Source organism: Lactuca serriola, chromosome 1 (genome assembly GCF_051521515.1).
Source record: "Lactuca serriola cultivar US96UC23 chromosome 1, Lser_US96UC23_V15, whole genome shotgun sequence".
In the NCBI taxonomy this organism is placed as follows: Eukaryota; Viridiplantae; Streptophyta; class Magnoliopsida; order Asterales; family Asteraceae; genus Lactuca; species Lactuca serriola.
In genome coordinates, this window is record NC_136408.1 from 31,502,966 (window position 1) to 31,524,202 (window position 21,237).

The 21,237-nt window shown below is 35.6% G+C and overlaps 6 protein-coding genes, 2 non-coding genes and 1 pseudogene across 8 annotated transcripts; 6 read left to right on the forward strand and 3 right to left on the reverse strand.

The window, feature by feature from the left end:
* The first annotated feature begins 615 nt into the window (after positions 1-615).
* Positions 616-1,909, forward strand: LOC145080439 (Rieske (2Fe-2S) domain-containing protein). Its single transcript, XM_079023173.1, has 3 exons — positions 616-1,113; positions 1,234-1,494; positions 1,575-1,909. Exons 1-3 carry the CDS (start codon positions 733-735, stop codon positions 1,752-1,754), a joined length of 822 nt encoding a protein of 273 aa, XP_078879299.1. The 5' UTR covers positions 616-732; the 3' UTR covers positions 1,755-1,909.
* A 192-nt stretch (positions 1,910-2,101) lies between these two features.
* On the reverse strand, positions 2,102-6,436 carry HSD5 (hydroxysteroid dehydrogenase 5). Its single transcript, XM_079023171.1, has 6 exons — positions 6,064-6,436; positions 4,166-4,358; positions 3,959-4,044; positions 3,732-3,863; positions 3,461-3,625; positions 2,102-2,552 (listed from the first exon to the last, which is right to left on the reverse strand). Exons 1-6 carry the CDS (start codon positions 6,256-6,258, stop codon positions 2,250-2,252), a joined length of 1,074 nt encoding a protein of 357 aa, XP_078879297.1. The 5' UTR covers positions 6,259-6,436; the 3' UTR covers positions 2,102-2,249.
* On the forward strand, positions 5,584-5,656 carry TRNAK-UUU (transfer RNA lysine (anticodon UUU)). Its single transcript has one exon. It is a non-coding gene; the product is annotated as a tRNA-Lys (tRNA).
* On the forward strand, positions 5,739-5,811 carry TRNAK-UUU (transfer RNA lysine (anticodon UUU)). The gene has a single exon. It is a non-coding gene; the product is annotated as a tRNA-Lys (tRNA).
* Positions 6,437-7,246: 810 nt separating the features above from the next.
* On the forward strand, positions 7,247-10,233 carry LOC145080359 (putative serine/threonine-protein kinase At1g09600). The gene is made up of 5 exons (XM_079023167.1): positions 7,247-8,245; positions 8,317-8,604; positions 8,671-9,320; positions 9,382-9,700; positions 9,777-10,233. The coding sequence occupies exons 1-5, from the start codon at positions 7,913-7,915 to the stop codon at positions 9,921-9,923; spliced, it is 1,737 nt and encodes a 578-aa protein (XP_078879293.1). The 5' UTR covers positions 7,247-7,912; the 3' UTR covers positions 9,924-10,233.
* A 329-nt stretch (positions 10,234-10,562) lies between these two features.
* Positions 10,563-13,839, reverse strand: LOC145080423 (electron transporter, putative (DUF179)). The gene is made up of 3 exons (XM_079023172.1): positions 13,326-13,839; positions 11,434-11,570; positions 10,563-11,346 (listed from the first exon to the last, which is right to left on the reverse strand). The coding sequence occupies exons 1-3, from the start codon at positions 13,564-13,566 to the stop codon at positions 10,663-10,665; spliced, it is 1,062 nt and encodes a 353-aa protein (XP_078879298.1). The 5' UTR covers positions 13,567-13,839; the 3' UTR covers positions 10,563-10,662.
* Positions 13,840-15,150: 1,311 nt separating this feature from the next.
* LOC145053153 (immune-associated nucleotide-binding protein 9 pseudogene) lies at positions 15,151-16,038 on the forward strand (annotated as a pseudogene).
* Positions 16,039-16,224: 186 nt separating this feature from the next.
* On the forward strand, positions 16,225-17,368 carry LOC145080471 (uncharacterized). Its single transcript, XM_079023175.1, has 3 exons — positions 16,225-16,484; positions 16,614-16,742; positions 16,900-17,368. The coding sequence occupies exons 1-3, from the start codon at positions 16,383-16,385 to the stop codon at positions 17,194-17,196; spliced, it is 528 nt and encodes a 175-aa protein (XP_078879301.1). The 5' UTR covers positions 16,225-16,382; the 3' UTR covers positions 17,197-17,368.
* A 373-nt stretch (positions 17,369-17,741) lies between these two features.
* Positions 17,742-20,526, reverse strand: LOC145080391 (uncharacterized). The gene is made up of 11 exons (XM_079023169.1): positions 20,144-20,526; positions 19,800-19,974; positions 19,548-19,706; positions 19,379-19,472; positions 19,179-19,249; positions 18,969-19,020; positions 18,792-18,840; positions 18,588-18,725; positions 18,376-18,495; positions 18,130-18,291; positions 17,742-17,999 (listed from the first exon to the last, which is right to left on the reverse strand). The coding sequence occupies exons 1-11, from the start codon at positions 20,452-20,454 to the stop codon at positions 17,993-17,995; spliced, it is 1,338 nt and encodes a 445-aa protein (XP_078879295.1). The 5' UTR covers positions 20,455-20,526; the 3' UTR covers positions 17,742-17,992.
* Positions 20,527-21,237: the final 711 nt, after the last annotated feature.

Genomic DNA, 21,237 nt, shown 5'->3' on the forward strand with positions numbered 1-21,237 from the left:
AACGATTTATGATTCTATTTTATATATGTTCCTTTTTAAACTTGTATGTTTTCTTATGTTTTTGTACTATATAGAAATAGTATTATAAATTACATTTTCGATCCCATTGTTAGAAAAATTGTATCCATGTATAGGTATAAAAATTGAACTGATTAATGAGTTTTTTGATTTTTTTTTTCAAAATAGGTATCAGTATCCGGTCTCATTTCTTTATACAAAGAAAGAAATTGTTAAATGAAGTTGGGAAGGATGGTTTACTCGACCAAGTGTAGTTTTGTTGATTCTCCGCATCGGATTTTCAAATAACTTTATCAAATTTAGAGATAAAATCTCAGGAAAACACCACGAAGATATGGAGGTGAAGGAATATGTAAGTGTAATCCAACCACTTCAGTAATCAACGATTCCATTCTCCCTTCCGACCCGACAACGCCGGGAAACCCTCACTGGTTTATTATAATATTTGTTTTAGCACAAGGGCTTTTCTAACTTAATAATTTATCTTAATAGATATTGAAAAATATACCTTTTTTTTTAACCTAAAGTCTATAAAATATTGGGTTATCCAGTTTATGTGGCTATGGTACCTGTACGTATGGCAAGGGAGACCAGTCCACTCTTTCTTCTCTTTTGGATAATATGCCAATGCAAATCCATTCATCCACTCAATTTCCAGTTTTCCATTCTCCTCCGTCAAACGCCCACTGCCCATAACCGTCGCAACAATCAATTATGGCCGCTACGGCCGCCGCCAAGCTCGCTTCTGGCCTCCTTTCCTCCCCTTACACCCAACACCACCGCCGGAAACTACCACGTCTACCATTGCATCATCAGTATAGCCAACCAGGAAAGCATGTAACTCTGGCCCTCCGGAGAAATGGGATAACGTGCAAGGCAGCAGATGTGTCGTCCTCAGGCGTTTCTGAAGATACAAGGAATTGGATACCGGTGGTGCCAGTATCGGCGCTTCCGAAAGGTGAAAGGAGAGTGATAATACAAAATGGAGAGGAGATTCTCCTGTTGTGGTATAAAGATGAGGTGTTTGCTATCGAGAATAGATCACCTGCCGAGGGTGCGTATAGTGAAGGCTTGATCAATGCTAAGCTCACCCAGGTTTTGCTTTCCCCTAATTTCCCCCAAAATTTCTAGGTCGATTTCGAAATCGATGAATGTACTAGTTTAACAACATCAATTGTTCTTCCATCTGTGAGTGATGTTAAGAATGTTGTGCAGGAGGGATGCATCGTGTGCCCAGCAACTGATAGCACATTCGATTTGCGAAATGGTTCCATCAAAGAGTGGTTTCCTAAGAATCCTGTGTTAAGAGTGCTGACACCCGCTTTAAGTAATTTATTTGTTTATCCAGTAAAAGTTGATGGTGAAAATATCTACATAAGCATGGGACGATCAGCACCATCGGTTGCATCTGCAGAAATCGTGTTTAGTGGAAAGGCTCAACCTGGTATAACCGCTACTGATGTCAACGTGGATGAGGTAACTAACTTTGTTTCCAACCACCAATTATAGCATTGTACTTCTAACAACTTTTCCACTATATCTGTTTTGGTGTTCAGGTAAGAATGGTGGTTGATGAAGGGTCTGGAGGATTTGGTTTTACAAATAAAAACGAATTGATAAATGGAAAAGCAGCCATTATCGGGTTCCTGTTGCTTTTGGATTTTGAACTTTTGACTGGTAAAGGGATCCTTAAGGGGACAGGCTTCTTGGATTTTCTTTATTCCAACATCAAGTAAGCATTGTTACCGAGCCAGTGTGAAAACAAACTGACAGGTAAACTTGTAAGGTATACATCCGTTTTGTTGTGTTTCCAACAGTTTCACAAAGTTTGTGATTGAGTTATATATGTTGGTTTGAACATAAATATAAGCAATGTACTTCATTTTTATTATTTTTTTTTTTACCTACAAGCAAGCTATATATGGAAAAGATGTCGTGAATCCCAATTTTTGCAAAAAATAGTTGTTCTTCATGTCATATGTATAAATCACACAAATTGGTTTGCATAAAATCCTAATGTCCACGAATAGCTCAATCTACATTGGAATTAAAATCTTACGCTGCGGCTGCTAAGACTTAGAAATATTGTAGGAGTGAAATCGTTACGACTTATTATGCATTTAAAATCCTTATGCTGAGGTAGAAAATATGATAAAAGAACATTACATCAAAATCACTACAAACAACCTCACCATGATTATTCAAAACATCATTTACAAACACAAACTGCCCTATTCGTCCAATTGCCTTAGCTGAAGTCGAGGAGACGTACGAGATTCTCCTCCAGTGAGAAGTCGTTTTGGTGGTGATGAGGCTTCTAGAAGAGGTCTCCCCGTACCCATAAAAGACGTTGCCCTTACCCCTTGGTTTGACAAAAGGAACCGAAATGTCCACGTCAATACATCCGGTGCAAACACCCTATACAGAAGGAATACATCGTACCAGCTTGGGTATTTAACATTAGCACTCCCCCGCACTGCAGCCGATACAATTAACCTTGCAAACTCTTCCACAGGACTACCCGCAGCTTGCACCTTGTCGATCATAAAAAACAAACACAAATTGTAAAAATAGACACTTTCAGACAAAACTGGATTATAGACCGAACAAGCTTTCAATGGTAACATCTAGGTCTGGCAATCGTGTCGTGTTCGGGTTGGCGTGTCGCGTGTTGGCGGGTTGGCGGGTCAAAATATGTCAACCCAAACACGATCCATTTAAATATACAGGTCACGTGTTGGCGGGTCACGGGTTGGCGGGTTTGAAACATAAACCCATATATGACCCACCAACCCATTTATTTATACGGGTTCACAAGTTGGCGGGTTCGTGGGTCAGATTTGGGTTCATGGGTCCGAATTTTAGATATTTAATTCTTAAACATCCAAATGAAAACTGAAAACATTAATAGAAACATGTTACAAACTTAGCCTTATAGGTTACGACTTATGACATTAGACCATCCACCACGAGTCATAATGTCGAAACATTCAAATGGTCTATGAATAAATGGTATATATTATGTAATACTTATTAAATATTAATACTTGATACATAAATACATTTAAAAATAAAATAATTTTTTTATTAACAATATAAACGGGTTGACGGGTCAACCCGTTTATTTTTTGAGAAACCCATATATGACCCGTTTAATAAACGGGTTGGCAGGTTAGCGGGTTGGTGGGTTGAAAAACTCAACCCAAACCCGTTTATTTCGTGTCGTGTCGCGGGTCGTGTCGCGTGTCGTGTCGAGAATTGCCAGCCCTAGTAACATCTTTTGCACAGACAAGAGATCATGGGCAAGTCCTTGTGCAATTTTTTGGGTGGGACAAAAAGTTGCGGTTTTTATCTGGGGACATTAATCACAACCCTAAAGAAGTTGGTAATAGTCATAAGGGTATCACTAATATACTATAAGCTAGCATTTTAGGTAACTTACTTCTCGTTCTTCCTTCCATTGCATCTCGGCGCCTTCTTCCAACATGAATTTCCCCCGGGCCATTTCGGCACCAATCCAACCGTGGGTAGCAATTGTGATTCCGACATCACCGTTCAATTCCAACCTCAAAGTCTCATAGAAGTTCACTAGAGCAGCTTTAGCCGCCTGGTCAAGCAAAAGGTAATATAACTAGAGTTAAAAAGTGGTCCGCGTTCCTAAAAATTGAAAAAAAAAAGGAACATAATCGGTTTGTCAACCGGAATGCACTCACGGAATATATACTCATCCTTGGTAGAGGTAACCAGTTCTCAACCGCAGCATTAACGACAATCCGCCCGTGATTCTGTCGGAGGTATGGAAGAGCCACATACGTAGGATAAACATTCCCCCAAAAATTGATATCCTGAAATTTAGCAATAAGTGTATGATGTCCATCAAGTAAGAAGTTAGATAATATTCATTCATCGGAATGTCACTAAAGCCGAGTTTGAGTTATACCAACAAAATAGGGAACACCGAAGCATCATTTGCTTCCTCGAAATAGAAGGTATGCCCTAAGCTTGCCGTGTTTACCAGATGATCAACTGCAAACAATAAAAAACAAAATGAAATATCTCTTTTCTCTTTCTATTAAGGACTGTTTATATAAAGTGTTGTTGTATGGATAAATAATGTTTATGCACAAATAATGGAGGAATAGATTACTTCGTCCAAAAACACTGATGGTCTCGTTGACGAATTTCCTACACTCGTCTTCTTTGACAACATCTGCAGCCACTATTAAGACTTGCGGTGCACCCAGCCGTTTAGCATTCTCGCTGATTCCATGCAGTCGGTGATCTCTCCGTGCAACTAATACCAGATTTGCTCTCTTCTTTGCATATTCATACGCGATTTGCTGATAACAATGAAAAACTCAACATATTTGAAACTCAGTGTGCTTAATTATTGAGTTATTGGTGAGCTATGTTTCTTAATTTACCCCAAACCAGATACTAGAGGTGTTAAGATTACATATACAGACACCACCAACTTATTATTAAAGTCATTTTCATTTTTCTAGGATGCCTCTCATCTTCTACAATAGATTTCAATTAGTTTTATTTAGCAAAAATCTATTATTATAAACAATTCCATTGGTCGACTCTTTTTCTTAAAAAAAAAACTTTTCCTAAATTAACCAATTCATGCAATTGTATGTATTTGATGAAACCCATAATCTAATTTGTTACATTTAATATATCAAATGCCACAAACAAGCAAAACTAAAAAGATAACTATATCCACTCCTTTTTATTGAAAAGATATAAATGATAAAATTATTATATATTTTATAGAAATAAATAATAATAATAATAATACAAATATTATACAAACGTTACAAACCTAATGAGATAAATTAGCAGGAAAAGTTATAATTATTTGAAGTTACAATAGAATTAGAGGAGTATAATAAAAATATTATTAACTGAACGGTAAATTATATACAAAAACAATAATAACATTTAGTAAATAGCACATGTGATAAAACAAGAGCAAAAATATTATTTCCAATGATAAAATTGGTTATGTTATTAAAGGTTATTTTAAATGAACCTCCACTATACTCACATACTATTGTTCAAACACTCATTATTAATCGTTGAAAAAACCTGATGATGAATTTGCAACTACTCACATCAACTCAATTATGATTATTCGATCTGTTTTACTAGAAAGGATCATCTGCATTTGATGACTCCTTATATCCCATAATCATCTAAAATCCTACATTCAAACACCCTTTAGGCTTTAAGCCACCAACTACTTGTTTGATATGAGTGAATTTTACGATTTGCAGAATCAAAATAGTCCATATGAACCCACTGTATGTTTGATTAGGGTTTATTTTTTTTCTTCAGCCGACCACTGCTTGAGTCTATAAAAACTATCATGGTTTCGAATTTATTCTATTTAATTGCTTTTTATCAAATAATCATGGTTAACTAGAAAAATAATCTTCAGTTTGTTTTCAGTACCGGTAAAATCAGTTGTTTTTGAGAAAAAAGAAAATGGTAGTTGTTAACGCCGGTAATCATGTTCGTTTTCGTTTAATAAATTATAATGGTTATTCATTACAACAAGCCGTTCTAGCTCAGTTGGTAGAGCGCGTGGCTTTTAACCACGTGGTCGTGGGTTCGAGTCCCACGGATGGCGACCTAAGAATTTTTTTGAGTGTTCTGCTTAATGCTTATGGTTTATGATATATGAGTCATATGATTCAAAACCTACCAAACATGCCGTTCTAGCTCAGTTGGTAGAGCGCGTGGCTTTTAACCACGTGGTCGTGGGTTCGAGTCCCACGGATGGCGATGTGATTCTTACGTTTTTTTTTCGTATGTGGTTTATTTATTTACACGTCATAACACTAATCCCTTTAACTGAAAGCAATCTCATAAATGACTTCCAAGATCGAAATTGGGTTCATATAAATTTTCGGCTCCAAAATTCTTCATCCAGTGCAATAATATAATATGACTACATATGGTGAATCTTAAACTAGATTTTGAATAAAACAGCAGTTAATTGTTAAACGAATAGGTAGGTAAGAACTGATAGCATACCTCGCCGATTCCAGAAGAAGCTCCGGTGACGATCACAACTTTGTTATACATATCTTCATGATAAAGGTAAGAATAGTAAAGCCATTCACAGGTGTTGATGAAAGTAAGTGCCGGCCATGAGAAGGCGAGCATCACTAGACTTGCAGGTGGTACAACCCAATTAAGCACAGAATTGATCGTATCCATCATCACCATATGTCACCACCACCAAAACAAACACCTTACAAATTAAGATATGCTTTGCTGAGTGAGAGGAAATAGAGAAGATCGAGTGGATGGTTGGATAGATAATAAACAATTTCAATGATTATGAAAAATTAAAGCGGCGAGTGACGACGAATCCAGAGGAGAAACGAGCTGCCTGCTGCTGTTGCTACTGGCACTAAGGTGGTGGTGGTCATGCATGCGAGGAACACGTGTTGCCTTCTCAGGCTGGTGTCGTGACGGAGTGGTATGTTGGATGATGCCACCGGCACCGTCCCCAAGACAGATTATTGTCAATTTGTCATGTTATAAAATCTAAAAGCATTTTACGACACATTTGATAATTTTAGAAAGACTTTTTTAATGAAAATTCCGACTTAATTCTCTATGTAAAATACTTTATAAAAATCTTCATCAATTTTGTCATTAATTTCCTAAAGACATGTCAAATTTTTAAAAGAAATCTTTCTTGACAATAATAAATAAAAATATTCTAGAATATTTATATTAACCTCAATTAATTAGTCAATATAATAAACATTTGAAGTTCAAGTATAATTAATAGAGTAAAATGATTGTTTAATAAATTTGGTAAGCAGCACAAAACCAAAAAAAAAAAAAAAAAAAAAAAAACTCTAAGCAGAAGGAATATTGGTGAGAATACAAGGACTAAAATAAGAAAAGTTTAGAATTAAAGGACTAACTCTGTAAATCTAACAGGTATTTAAACTAGAAGTATTTGTTCCCGCCATAAAAACCGTTCCTCACAAATACAATCTATCTGCAAAAGAAAATCTTTGGTTGAGCAGATTTCAAGGCTTTCAATTCAGCTGTTTTACAATGGCTTTAATTTCGGAACCTAGTTTTCCATGTTTTTCTGTAAGTAATTAAACTATTATCCAGTTTTATTTAACTAACATGTATGTATGCTCTTAATTTCTGTATATCATAATGGATGGGTATCCTATAATGCTGTTGTATTTGTTTATAAGTTTTCCATTTTTGGCCTTTCAGAAAAATGCTTTCGTCAAATCTGTTATAAAATTCAGATACGAAGCAAAATCCAGCAAGGGAAAAGCTTTTGGAACCCCCAAATCACCTTCTGGGTTATCTCACAGAAACGACCAGAAATCCAATCATCAGATTTCACATACAAATTATTCATATACATATTTATATGATTTAATTTGTGTGGATCTGATGCAAGATTTCTGGTTTGTGTTCTGAACATATCTTCCCTTCCCTTATTAATTTCTTCTTTTTTTGTTGATTGTAATCAATCAATCTGTTTCATCCCTGGTAGCACTGATCTTCAAATCATTCAAAATGGTATGTCGTTAATTATTACACCAAAAGCTTGAAAATTTCGGTATAATCTTTCAGTTTCTTGAGATTTTTTGTTAAAAAACATATAGAAAAGAAAACCCACGTTTCCTTTGGGGTAAAAAAAAAGCCTGGAATTGTAAATTCTGGGAAAGTGGGAAGCTCAAAAAGCTTCTTGCATTTTGTTTTCCCCAAAAGAGCTTCATGAAAGCTGTAAGAAAACACAAAGGTCTAATCCTGGAAGTTTTCAACACTTGGGTTATTGAAAATTGATTCTCAATCGAGATAAACCCTTGAATCTATTTAAAAAAAAAAGAGCAAAATGGGTGGGATTTGCTCAAAATCAAGCTGCGGAAGGGATAGAAATGATTGTGAAGAGGAGGAAAGCAAATATTCTGATGTACAGGTGGCTGCACCTTCGAAGAGACAGGGTGTTTCACAACATGGTAAAAATGAGACAAAAGATTGCCATAAACAATCACTATCTGAAAGGGTACTTGGTTCAAAAAGAATGCAAAAGATTAAAAGCATAGTAGGTGGCACCCAAGGTGCACAAAAATCAGCCCAATGGCCCTCATGGCTAACCTCAGTTGCTCCAGAAGCCGTACACGGATGGACCCCACGCAGTGCTGACTCATATGAGATGCTAAACAAAGTTGGTACTCATTTTATTTACTCATATTTCATGCTTCATGCCGAATAACCTTAGTAATCTTTTGAATACAGATTGGTCAAGGCACATATAGTAGTGTTTACAAAGCACGTGATTTGCAAAATGATAGAATCGTTGCTATAAAGAAAGTACGTTTTGTTAATATGGATCCAGAAAGTGTCCGTTTTATGGCCAGGGAGATTAGTATCCTGCGTAGGTTAGACCACCCTAATGTCATGAAGCTTCAAGCTTTGGTTACTTCAAAGTTTTCAGGGAGTTTGTATCTTGTTTTTGATTATATGGAGCATGATCTTGCTGGGCTTTTAACATCTGCAAGAGTCAAAAAGTTCACAGAGCCACAGGTTTGTACTTCCTTTTCTTGATTTCTTCATATTCTATAATCAAAATCTTTGTATTTACGTGTATAGATTAAATGTTATATGCAACAACTTCTTCGTGGAATGGAGCACTGCCATAATCGTGGTGTTTTGCATCGAGATTTAAAGGGTTCAAATATTTTACTTGACAACAATGGAATTCTCAAGATTGGAGATTTTGGTTTGGCTGCAAGATTTGAGCCTGGTCAAAAAGAACCGTTGACTAGCCGTGTTGTAACTTTATGGTATAGAGCTCCTGAACTTTTGTTCGGCTCGACATCATATGGTGTCGCCATTGATATGTGGAGTGCAGGCTGCATCCTTGCAGAGCTCTACACAGGAAGGCCTATCATGCCAGGAAGAACAGAGGTTGAACAAATACATAAGATCTTCAAGCTTTGTGGTTCACCTTCAGACGAATATTGGATGAAATCAAGATTACCTCATGCGACTAGTTTTAAACCTAAACATCCTTACGATCGTCGAGTTTCTGAGATATTTCAACAGCATATGCCTCCTTCTGCTTTGGCTCTTTTGGATACCCTCCTTGCAATCGATCCAGAAAAACGTGGTACTGCAACTTCCGCACTCGCTAGTGAGTTCTTCACGACGAGCCCTCTTCCTTGTGATCCATCGGAATTACCAGAATACCCTCCAAGCAAAGAATTTGATGCTAGGTATCGAGCAGAGGAAGCTAGAAGGTAAATATCTCATGGATTTGTCCGATTTCTGTTGTATACGAACCTAATTTTGGATTTTCAGGCGGAAAGCTGAAGCGATGAAAGGACATGTGCCTGAATCTGTTAGGGTTGGTGTTGTCGAATGGAAAGCACAATCTAAAGCACAGGTGGCGATGAATGCGAGAAACTTCAATGCTCAAGGGGAGAATCGAAACGTGAAGAAAGGATTCTCGTATTCCAACTCAGAGATCCATCAAAGTGCAGTTGCGGGATATTCTAAGAATATAAACGATGATGCTTGTACAAGTTTAAGGATGGGGCCTTTACGGATTGATCCTGCTATGAAGCGACCGATGTCTAACACCCATCAAGCAGCAGATCCCATGAAGCTCGATAACCCTGTAATTTTTCTTTACCATGTTTTTGCAGTAGCATTTTATGTGAAGAGCATTTGATCAGATTATGAGTTGTTTTCAGGGGCAAGGAAAGAGGGTAAACAGAGAATATTCTGGACCGTTGATGCCAGGTGGAAGGACGGAGGACATGCTGAAAGAACACGAAAGACATGTTCAAGCTGCAGTCCGAAGAGCACGAGCAGATAAGAACAAAAGTAGAATGGCATGATAAAATTGTAGTTTCATGGGAGTCAAAATGATGATATGTTTGAACGTGAAGAAGTGCGGCTGTTGTGAAACATAAGGCAAAACAGAACGAAGATACAAAGGGGTGAAGCTGCGGGTTTCATGGTGGAATCGGTGGTGATGTTTGTTGTTGTGTGGCTGGAAGGAATTATTCAGGCTTAAAACAATAAATAAGTAAAGCATACCATTGTAAAAAACACAAGTTGAAATGTTTGAAATAGAGATACAGTCGCTTTCTGGTTTACATAATAATGATTCCTCGTGTTATAGCAACATGTTGATGTTAAGTGTAGTGAACATGACGACCTTACACTTTGTTTAAGGTATGTTGGACTGAGACTAATATCAATTGGATAAAACTTCCAAATCTTTGTCTTACCCAACCAGGGGGGAGTTAAACAGGTTAAGTAGGGCTACATAGCAATATATTGTCATTTTTAACCAAAACAAGCAACATACTTTTGTATCCATAATAACAACCAACTTACATTTTTCTACCAATTCAGACAACATGCAACCTAGAAACCTTAAAATGCCAACCCATATTTACCCAAGTATAATATTACAAGTTAAATGCACAAAACATTATTATAAGTTAATAACTACAAGTAGCATAAAAAAGTTTAAAGAAAAAGTTTTCTACATTGACCCATTCTGTACAATTCGAGACTACACATAAAATAGTTCCTTTCATTTTATTTCAACTCACAATACATTCCAATTTAAAAATCCTGCTTTGGCTTCCGACTAAGCTCCGAGTAACTTCCTCCCATAAGCTGCAAAATCTCCTCCCACAACCCATCAGAAGAAGAAGAAGAAGAAGACAAAGAACTCTGGGTCCCACCAAATATCAAATTGGAACTACATGCGGCCACATGCCATAAACCCGCATCAATCTCTTCCTTCAACTGATCAATTTGCCACCCTGCATACCCAACAAAAAATCTAAAATCCTGCGGTTTTAGCACCCCGGATTTCACCAAACCCGAAGCTTCATCCAAACTGTTTCGAGAACCAAAGGACAAATTCGGAATAACTTCTTCGAAATCAAGAACGGTTTTTTTGGGCCCGGATCTCAACAGGAATATGCTGGCTTCAAGGGGCCCACCGAAATGCAACAAACAGTCGGAAAATGTTGTTGCTAAATGGAGATTTGTGGGTTTCATGTTTTTGATCTTTTTGTGGAGGGGGCGGTTTATGATTACGCCAAACGGGCCTTCTTGTGGGTGGCGGGTCCCGGATCCAAGTAGGAAGACAACGGATCTTTCAAATGTTTGAACCCCATCGAGCTTTTCTGTTGCCACAAGGACACAGCCGGTTTCTGGGGCGCTTAGGGGGTGGGCCCATTTTGACCCTAGACTTTTAGACTCATGAACTACCCCTTCATCTTGTTTGTTAAGCATTGACTGCATAGTAAAAAGTAAAAAGTCAATTCTAGTGTTTGGTGTTGATATTTTAGGTAAGGAAAATGGAGTGTGATTTGGAAATGTTACCTGCTGATTGAGGTAGAGGACTGCTCTAAATTCTCTCCAATCTGTGGCTTTATACTGTGATTTTTTATTGCTTTCAGGCTCAGGGGGATTGTTTCCTTTCAGGCCCTCACCTTCTGGAATAGATTGATCCCCATTGCCTGGATTTATGTATATATAATATAACACTTACAAATGAATACATATGTGAATGTACATATACATTTAGGTATATATACATATGAGTGTATATGCATATGTGTGTTTGTAACTTTGTATACATAATATATATAAACAAACAAGGTATGTATGTATGTATGTATGCAGCAACTACAAGACGAAAATTTAAAGTATGTTGCTATATTGTGTAGACAATCATACATTGCCTAAAAATGGACCAAAACTATAATTTGTTACTACTGTGTGTAATAAATATATTAACCAAATTAAAAATTGGTTGATAATACTATTCTTATTATGTGTATTCAATCCTTATAATAATAGTACATATAACCAGACTTTTCCCCATTAAACTATCACCAAAACTTTTAATTTATTTGTTAAATTGACATTTTTCGGTTGACTCATTAGACTATATTTGCATTTTTATTTGACTCACAGCCTTGCTAGTTGAATATAACGGGTTAATTGAAAATTAGATGATAGTTTGAAACAAAAAGAGAGGGCATACCTAACAATAAAGGCAAATTGCACAGAAAAGAAATGTATTTCAGTCAAATTGTTGTGTAACTTATAAGTTTATAATCAGATAAGGGACCCACCAAATCCTAATCACTTAAAACAGAAATTGACTTATTGGTAACTGAGTGTTGATTTGGTAACCAGGTCCATTATAAAAGAGGTCCAATATCAAAATCAAGTGGGGTCAACTAGATTTTATGCAACTTTATCAACTGAGCTATAGATCCCAATTTGATATAATTATCTAGATAATACCATACTAAAAGTTTCCATGGTTGGAAAAGTCAATGTGTGAAATGATGGATAACAGATTTCAGTTAAAGAAGACAGATTAAAAGGAAGAAAAAAAAAAGGTGGAAGAGAGAGGATGCAGATGAAATTTATAGAAACATAGGGAATGGTAAGGAATTTGTTTGCTTACTGGTGAAAGAGGAAGATATATAGAAGTCCAACTTTTTGTTCACATTCATGAACTTTCGATGATTGTTCGTTTTATTATTTGAATTATCTATTTGGATCATCTGTCAACACTTGTTTAGAATTGAGATTTTCAGATAATGCCTTTTAGGTTATGATTGTTTTTAAAGTCTAAAGTTGCAGCATATTACTTTGGTTTTATGTGATCATTTAACTGTTTGCGAATGTGTTCTCTTCATTAATGCATCCTCGGTCTTTTGTCCACACAAATGGACTCATGCAGATCAAATTTCAGTTACAGTCTGCAACTTAAACGATTCCACTATGGATAGATTCATCCAAGAAGTATATTCATCAAGTAAAAAATTAGGTGACATGCAGCCACATCCAAAACATTGATTATTTTAATCTTATAATTGTCTGTGTTTAACGTATTTCACATTGTGATTGAAAATGACTCGTAGTACAGATAATCTGTCAGATAACTTTATCCTTCTTAAGGTTATTAGACAATTCAAACATGCATCAATCTTAGTGGAAATCAACAAAAACTCTGAAAAATTAAGAACTCAAACATGTTCAATTTGTTACCATAAGCTCGGTCGTTTCTGGTTATGTTATAAATGCACTATCTTTCATGTAGTTTTAATCATCAGAAACCAATTTAATTAGAAAACAGCTACATATTTTATAAAAAAAATGGGTAATCCCAAAAACATATTTTACAAAACAAGCGGTATTCAGAAGAAGATGAATTAGAAAACCCTAAATTATTGAAGAAAAAAATATAAACGCACCTGCAGAAGATGATGAATCAGAGTTATTCTGCGAATTCTTCTTTCCCATAGCTCGCACGACGAAGGATTGATGGGAAGAAACAGTTCCTCTTGGTACCCTGATCTCGCATACCTTTCCAACATCGAAAGAAGCCATCTTTCTTGATTTCCATGACGCAATAGGTTTATCGCACAAGTGATTAGTCTTCGATATATAAGGGCATCGAGCTGCAGTTTTGATCTGTACGGCGCACAGATCCATCAAGATCCTCTTCTCTAGCTTTTTCTTGATAATTACGATCGGTAAGATTGGGATTTTTATAAGTTGAATTGGAGAGTTTTTTAGTTTGATTTCGCAGAAATCATGGTAATGTCAGATGAGGTCATCGTAAAGGATGATAAAGGAGGACCGAGTGAGGAATTCAGTGGTAATTAATGCGGATGTGCGAGATAGAGAGTAACGAAGATGAAAGGGAAAGGGAGAGGAACGTGTCTGTGTGTGTGTGTGTGTGTGAGAGAGAGAGAGAGAGAGAGAGAGAGAGAGAGAATATGCCAATATATAAACCGTTTTTTATTGGTAAAGAGTCTAAAACGACTGGGTTGGCTACTTCCATTTTAATCCATCCATTATCTGTTGCAAAATATTAGAAAATCATTAACCACACTATCGTTTTGACATTTTTTTTTTGTTTTAACCATCTAACTAATACTTTTCTGATTTATTCCTTTGGACTTTGATTTTTATTTCTTCCTAAAAAACCATTCTAACCGAATTTCATAGGTTTTCCAGGTCAGAGTGATGATATGGTTTTCTTCAATAAAAAACTTGAATTATGTGGGCATTATAATCAAAAGTTGTGGACAATTTCATTTAAAAAAATTAGATGTCCAGCCTAGCTCCTTCATTTATCGAATGTCATATATTTTTTTTAAATGAATCTCATGTCTCTTTTTATTATTATGATGTCTTTTATTTTAATTGTTAAAGAATGAAATATTTGTATTTAGATTGACTATGGTGGGTATTTCTAGCTAAGTGGTGCCAATGTGGTGTCATTGAAGTGGCCGAAATTTTGGATGGTGGAGGGAGACCATGCCACGTAGCCTAACTAGGATATAAAAGAAAATTATGAAAGGATAATTACGAATAACAATAAGCCTAACTGATCTCTTAACATCTTGTGAGACGTATGTATCCTTAATTAATGATAAAACCGGTACTTTCCTTCTCTCTTCAAGCATGTTTTGTGTTTATTAAATTTTTTATTCTTCATTAACAGCAAACCCTAGAGATCTTTCGCTTTCAAGTATTTGTTTTGTACTTTTTGCATGATTAATTCTAGCTCTTTGAATTGCCTTCAAAATGTTGAGCGCTTTAATGATCTTTTTTGCAATCAAATCACAATACTATTGACTATTGTTGCTCTAGGCTTGTACATCAACCTTGTTCACATTGTTAGTATATGGCAAACAATTGTAATTTTAACAGTTATATAGGCATGCGTCTGTATTCTATTTCAGTAGAGAAAGGGATTGAGGAAGAGTACACATGACACTTTCTCGATTCTAGTTGTAATGTACATATTTTTTAAGCTTAATGCAATATATGATCGGGAATCATGTTATTAATTGTAGGCAAATGTAAATTAAGTTATGTATTTGGTCATTTCTCTCTCACCAAGTACACGCTTATGGAACAATTGGTACTAGTTTGTTGTGTTGTGCATCTGATATACGTGTAAAAGACAATTTATCTTATGGTGGCATTGATATACACTTTTCTCATCACAATCATGCCATTTAAACTGATTTGGAAATTGTTTATGATAGATATTCAATTTGTATGATGGGGGGATATCCGTTTGAAGAAGATTGTGAGTTTATATGGCCTCACACTCTTGTTTTGGTTGGAAAGACTGGAAATGGGAAAAGTGCTACTGGGAATAGCATCCTTGGAATGCAGATGTTCAAATCAAAGCGCAATTCATCTGCTGTAACAACTACTTCTGAATCGAAAACAATTGCATTGGAAGATGGCCAAACTCTTAATGTGATTGACACTCCTGGTATATACATTGACTAAGCCACTTAATTATGACAAGTCTAGTATTAATTTGCAACTACTTTGATATTCTATTTAGTGTTATATTGTTTGTTTATATATAGACTGTTAACACTGACACTCTGGCTGGATTGTTCAACTCTTCTCTTGATATTGATTTTGTTGGGAAGGAGATTCTCAAGTGCATCAGTATGGCTAGGGATGGTATTGATGCCTTTCTTGTTGTCATCTCAGTTTGTTGTCTCTTTGTAGAAGATGAAAAAGCTGCTATAAGTCGATTGCTCACTTTGTTTGGAACAAAATTTTACGATTACATGATAATAGTTTTCACTGGTGGAGATGAACTTGAAGATGATGATGAAAGCTTAATTAGAAGAGTTTTTACGAGACTCTCCCAAAGCATTACAGGTCACATAGCCCAACAAATTTTATTGCATAAATTCCTATGTTTGTCTTTGCTTAATCAACAATTGTTTATTATTTCAGAAAACCCTTAACTTGTGTGGGAATCGGTGTGTTCTCTTTGACAACAAGACAAAAGATCCAACTAAGAAATCAAATCAAGTGCAAAAGCTTCTTTCTCTTGTAAACACGGTTTCAAAAAATAATGGAGGAAAGCCATATACCAACGAGATGTTTACTGAACTGAAGGTGAAACTTTATTGTTATTAATTTATTGCAAATCTACACTTGACCTGTAATTATGACACCACGTTGCAGTCATCACACCAATAATATTTGTTTTACAGAAGTGTACCCAGGAACGTGATGAGCAGCAGATATCAATGTTCGATGAGCAATTTAAGCCAATATATGAAATGGTATTCTAACACAGTGCATTATTTCAAATTTTAATAGATTTACATATGTATCTATCAAATGACATTTGCTAAATATCATAGCATGTTTTGAAATGTTTGTGGTAGGATTCAAAATAGTCATGCCTACTTTGTAAAAAAAGATTAAGCATATATGTTGCTGGTCGACAGGTTCAGTCAAAGCTGAAGGAGACAGCTATGAGGCATGAACAAGTATTGGCAGAAGAGCAGACTGCTCGATTGAAGGCTGTAGAGAATACTACAACTGCTCAAAAGAACTTAGAAAAAATGTTACAGAAGGTGAGCAACTTTTGACTGAAGAACGGATGTTATGATATGTTTGTGGTTAATTAGTTCAAGTAGTCCATACCTATTCTTAAAAATGAAAATGATTATGTACATGTATCTGAGAGTGTTATTGGTTGACAGGTTGACTCGGAAATCAAGGAGAAAACTTGGACGCTTGAACAACTATTGACTGAAGAACGGATTCCTTGGCTGAAGTCGGAAGAGAATGCTAAAATTGCTCAAAAGAAATCAGATGAGGAGATTCAGAAGGTCAAACTTATTATATTGTTCATTAGTTGTTATTTCAGATTTACACTTGACATATCATTACAAGACCTTGTAATATTAACAATGTTACACAATTTAAGTATGAGATACTTATTATTAAATAAGATAAGATTAGGCATGTGATGTTATTGGTTGACAGGTTGAATCAACGTTCAAAGAGACAACTTTGAAGCTTGAACAACTATATGAAAAAATGTTGACAGAAGTTCTTGATTTGACTGAAGAAGACTTGAGTGAGAAGTTTGCTAATGGTGTCTCCATGGTCACATCTCTAGCTTTAGCCATCCATCATCCAACCATGGCAGCTGCTCCTCACATGCTCATCAATGGTTACATGAATGCTTTGTCCATTGCTGTTGCAACGAATTACTCAGAGAAGAAGGAAGTGCCAGAAGTGGAGTCCGATGATGACATGGGCTTTGGTCTGTTCGATTAGATGATTGATGTTTGAGAGTTCATACTTTATGGTTTTTTACACAAGATTCTGTGTTTGTTTTGGTTTAGAAAGATTGTGTGGTGTTTATGCTTTTTCAGTAATCGTACTTGAATGTTGGGTTATTTTTACCTTTTATCTTGATAACATTTTTCATTAAAAAATAATAAATAAATAAAAATACACACGCCACTTGTTATTTCTCTTGAAGCTTGGTATACAACATCTACTGAATGAAGCCTCTATTTATAGTAAGAGGCTTGGTGTTAATGACATCATTGCTTCGTATATGTGACAGTCCTTTCCATTTAGACGACATGCATTCAACATCAAGGGTAAGCTAAATATCATGAGCAGTTTGTAAACCAGGGGTTTCAAACATAGCTTCTTCAGTGAATAAGAATAATAACTCGTTGATAATATCTTATGTCCTTAAGAACACAATTATAAGGATTAAATTAAGTTGAGGATCATGTTACTTCAAGTGATTTGGAAGCGCGATAAACAAACATGTCAGACAGTTACTCACCTCAAGGCTCAACATCTCATTTCGACCCATTTACTAATTCATGTTGACAATTAAGAAGTATTTGTTGAAGGCATTTAGTAAAAATACAATTTTAGTTAAATATAACAATTAATTACTAAACTATGTGTGTTTAATCCAAAATTTTATCTTTCAAGTCAACTAACAAACTCATCCAAAATTTCTATATTTCAAGTCCATCCATTAACAGTAATCTTGATCTCATGATCCCACGTCAGCTACAAAACAAACATTTCCATTTTCCAAAGATCACTAGGTCCTGAAAATTACCACAAACAGATCCAATTTTAACTTGGTAAAAGAAGCTTCTAATCATACTTTTACTTTAAAATAAGGTCATAAACTAGAAAACAACAGGGTAAGAGTTAGTTGATCATAAACAAACCTACCTTAACCTTACTGGAGTTTCTAATTCACAAGCGCTCAGTGAAGCTGCCAAAAGATGATCACGCCTCTTCTCAATGAAATTCTGCCTTAACTCTTCAAATCTCCCTTCTGTAATTGCTTCTCTAATAACCCCAAAGAAGGACAAATAGTGATGTGTATTATGTCTGCAAAAACAACAACAAAAAAAAAAGTTCAAAAAATATATTGGGAATAACAAAAGTTATAAATTGAAAGGATATGTTTTTTACATTTCAAGAAGAATATGAGCCAACATCTCATGGACATTAAGCAAATGATTGATGTATGCTTTGGTATGGTTCTGGCATGTGTAGCAGATGCACCCATCAACAATCCATGATGCATCTTTCCTGCACCAAAATAATAAGTTATTATTAATGTTTTTCTATCATATAATAATAACTAATTACTTATAAATGATACATGTCAAGTAATAATATACCTATAAATGGTTGCTTTTAGATTTATCTTTGTGCCATCACTAGCCATAGCACTTACCCCGGGGTCAGACACATGTTTACACTTTCCATCAAGTGGGAAGACAAGCGCAAAGCCTCCAAGGGTAAGATGGTAAATATACCTGTTCAAACACTTGTATCAGCTTACAGTCAACAAAAGGTCAAAGCAGTTATTGAAACCTACTTACGTGGAGTCAAAGAGGTCAATGCCTGCAGCAATACCCTGCAATACCTCCTCTGCATTCATGGAAGAAAGATTCTTTGGTTAATAAAAGAACAAAATGTTCGCTATATTACTTTCATGCTTCATGAATAATAATAAAAAAAATTATAAGATATGTAGACAAATGTGGTAAAAATAATACCTGGAAGTCCAAGGCCACAAACATGGCGAGGCTTTTCTTTTGGTAACAAGTCCTGAAAACAACCATTACATCAATATTTCTTTCCATAATTACATAAAACTAGTATTAAAAATGCAGAGTGTTAATTAATACATTTTCCATATAATTACATTACATGGAATTCTATAAATGTAAGTGTTTCTGATAACAGATAGACTATAGTAATAGTACCGTAACAGCATGCAAAAGTGTAGCCCGTTCATCAACACTATCTCCAAGCCCAAAACCGCCAATATAGAAACCTGGAATGCCACATAAAAGTGATTACTTTAATTACAATTTTCTTTTACAAAATGGAATCTATAGTTTTTATTCAATAGCTTGAGGATTTAGTTTGCTTTCTCTATAAATCACTTAAGAGCACAGCATACCGGATACGTTTCTCTTAGCTACCTCTTGAGTACAGCGTTGGCGTTCTTCAATACTGCATCCTCCAACAATGGATCCAAAAAGAGCTCCATCTGTCTACATTCCACAAATTATTACAAGAAATATTTCGCAAGGAATAATGGTGTTCATATGAAAAGTAAGATGGATTACTGATTTTAGAGAAATGCAATCATCAAGCCATTTGATAGTTCGGTCAACAGAAGCTTTATTCCTCTTTGTTGTAACTGAAGCATGTACTTCATCAGCTAAACTGACCCACAAGTCTGGTTTCATTGAAGAGATCATCTTCATGTACTCCACAGGTTTCACCTGAAAAGATACAAAGCATTATGAGTATAATGGTAATGGAATAGAAGACCGGGTATAGATGATATGAAATCAAGGGAGGTGTAAGGGAATTACCAGGAAACGCCCACATGGAGTCTCGAATGATGCTCCATTCTTATTACTACTATTACATTCTGGAAGAGATAGAATGGAATCCCTTGGAACAGCAACAAATCCATATTCATGCAAACCAAGAAGCTGATGCACTCCTCCAATAGCTGATATTGTCTTCGAATTAGGACCCTCCATACTGCAAGATAGAACAAATGACAGGGGGATGGTCAAAGAGAACAATATATTCCTATCAAATTGATTATTTAACCCCTCAATTTTACAATTTCACGATCCATGAAACACATCCAGATCCAACAGATATTAAAAACCTATTTTTGGGGAATGAAAAGTTATGGATTACTTACAAGTGCATGGGGCTAAACTGAAGGAGACGAGAATCGGGATTTGGAAGGGATGAAAGGTGGTCAGGGGATATGAAAGCAGGCAAGCCTTTGCGAGTTGTGAGGAGAAGAGCTGGTGTCTCTATCTCTATCTCTTTCGCCGGTGGTCCTCCTTGCGCAAAGCTACTGCTGGTACTGCTTAATTGGAGAAGGCCCACCCTTGCCCGCCCGCTTTTGCTCCACGCCTTCACCGCAAACTTCATCTTCTGAGTCTCGCGTATGCTCTCTTGCAGTATGCCGTCGAGGATGTGTTCTCGCCGTTCCGCCTGTGGCATCGATTTTTTAGTCTGTCGCCGCCGCCTGCAAAACTTTGTAATTTTGGCGGAAGGTTTTGGGTTTAGCAACCAAAGTCGAGGCAAAAACACATTTTTTAACGGGTTTTTTCCATAAAAAAAATCTTATATTTTTGTTTTTTTTTTTTTTCGTTTTAGACCTAAAAGTTTTAGTTTTTCCGAAAAAGACCCAAAGTTTACCGTAAACTTGTTATTTCGGACCCTAACAAGTCATCAACAAGAAACTAATTGATTTTTTTTTCATAAAAGACCCCACATTTTGTATTTTTTTCGGTTTAGACCCAAAATGTGTGTGTGTTTTTTTTTCAAGTTTATCTCAAATATTATAGTTTTTGCTTTATCAAGTTGTCTCCATGAAATGTTATGTGCTCATTAAAAGTTGTATTTCATTGTATTTGGATGATCATTTCGATTCTCTGTTGGAGGTATGTCATTTGTCTAAATTTTTTATGGTTCAAAGAATCAATAATTCGAACCCTCATCGCTATGGTCCTAAGTAACATCTATGAACTAGATTGGTACATTTCTCATTAACTAGACATATTGGGGATTAAGACTCAATAATAAAAGATTTAAAAATGCATTATTTATAGCAACTTTCTAGAAAACATTTATCGATGTAGTAGTGTCGTTGTTAATGTAATATAATTTAATTAAAACTTCATTTTAAAATAAATTAGATGAGGTAAGAATAGAAATTAAATAATAGAGAAAGTATCTTTTCAGAAACATCATGATATGATCAAAACAGGTAAATCACCTACA

What these genes read in the sequence shown, in the direction of transcription:
- LOC145080439 (XM_079023173.1), top strand. Translation starts at nt 733, where the DNA reads ATGGCCGCTACGGCCGCCGCCAAGCTCGCTTCTGGCCTCCTTTCCTCC. An exon ending in TCAATGCTAAGCTCACCCAG is followed by an intron (nt 1,114 to 1,233) that starts GTTTTGCTTTCC and finishes AATGTTGTGCAG; the next exon opens with GAGGGATGCATCGTGTGCCC. An exon ending in CTGATGTCAACGTGGATGAG is followed by an intron (nt 1,495 to 1,574) that starts GTAACTAACTTT and finishes TTTGGTGTTCAG; the next exon opens with GTAAGAATGGTGGTTGATGA.
- HSD5 (XM_079023171.1), bottom strand. Translation starts at nt 6,258, where the DNA reads ATGGTGATGATGGATACGATCAATTCTGTGCTTAATTGGGTTGTACCA. An exon ending in CTTCTTCTGGAATCGGCGAG is followed by an intron (nt 4,359 to 6,063) that starts GTATGCTATCAG and finishes CATTGTTATCAG; the next exon opens with CAAATCGCGTATGAATATGC. An exon ending in CGGTGTTCCCTATTTTGTTG is followed by an intron (nt 3,864 to 3,958) that starts GTATAACTCAAA and finishes GCTAAATTTCAG; the next exon opens with GATATCAATTTTTGGGGGAA.
- LOC145080359 (XM_079023167.1), top strand. Translation starts at nt 7,913, where the DNA reads ATGGGTGGGATTTGCTCAAAATCAAGCTGCGGAAGGGATAGAAATGAT. An exon ending in CATATGAGATGCTAAACAAA is followed by an intron (nt 8,246 to 8,316) that starts GTTGGTACTCAT and finishes TTTTGAATACAG; the next exon opens with ATTGGTCAAGGCACATATAG. An exon ending in CGAGCAGAGGAAGCTAGAAG is followed by an intron (nt 9,321 to 9,381) that starts GTAAATATCTCA and finishes TTGGATTTTCAG; the next exon opens with GCGGAAAGCTGAAGCGATGA.
- LOC145080423 (XM_079023172.1), bottom strand. Translation starts at nt 13,566, where the DNA reads ATGGATCTGTGCGCCGTACAGATCAAAACTGCAGCTCGATGCCCTTAT. An exon ending in TGATTCATCATCTTCTGCAG is followed by an intron (nt 11,571 to 13,325) that starts GTGCGTTTATAT and finishes ACATAAATCCAG; the next exon opens with GCAATGGGGATCAATCTATT. An exon ending in TCCTCTACCTCAATCAGCAG is followed by an intron (nt 11,347 to 11,433) that starts GTAACATTTCCA and finishes TTTACTATGCAG; the next exon opens with TCAATGCTTAACAAACAAGA.
- LOC145080471 (XM_079023175.1), top strand. Translation starts at nt 16,383, where the DNA reads ATGAGGCATGAACAAGTATTGGCAGAAGAGCAGACTGCTCGATTGAAG. An exon ending in TAGAAAAAATGTTACAGAAG is followed by an intron (nt 16,485 to 16,613) that starts GTGAGCAACTTT and finishes ATTGGTTGACAG; the next exon opens with GTTGACTCGGAAATCAAGGA. An exon ending in CAGATGAGGAGATTCAGAAG is followed by an intron (nt 16,743 to 16,899) that starts GTCAAACTTATT and finishes ATTGGTTGACAG; the next exon opens with GTTGAATCAACGTTCAAAGA.
- LOC145080391 (XM_079023169.1), bottom strand. Translation starts at nt 20,454, where the DNA reads ATGCCACAGGCGGAACGGCGAGAACACATCCTCGACGGCATACTGCAA. An exon ending in ATTGCATTTCTCTAAAATCA is followed by an intron (nt 19,473 to 19,547) that starts GTAATCCATCTT and finishes TGTGGAATGTAG; the next exon opens with ACAGATGGAGCTCTTTTTGG. An exon ending in ATTGACCTCTTTGACTCCAC is followed by an intron (nt 18,726 to 18,791) that starts GTAAGTAGGTTT and finishes GTGTTTGAACAG; the next exon opens with GTATATTTACCATCTTACCC.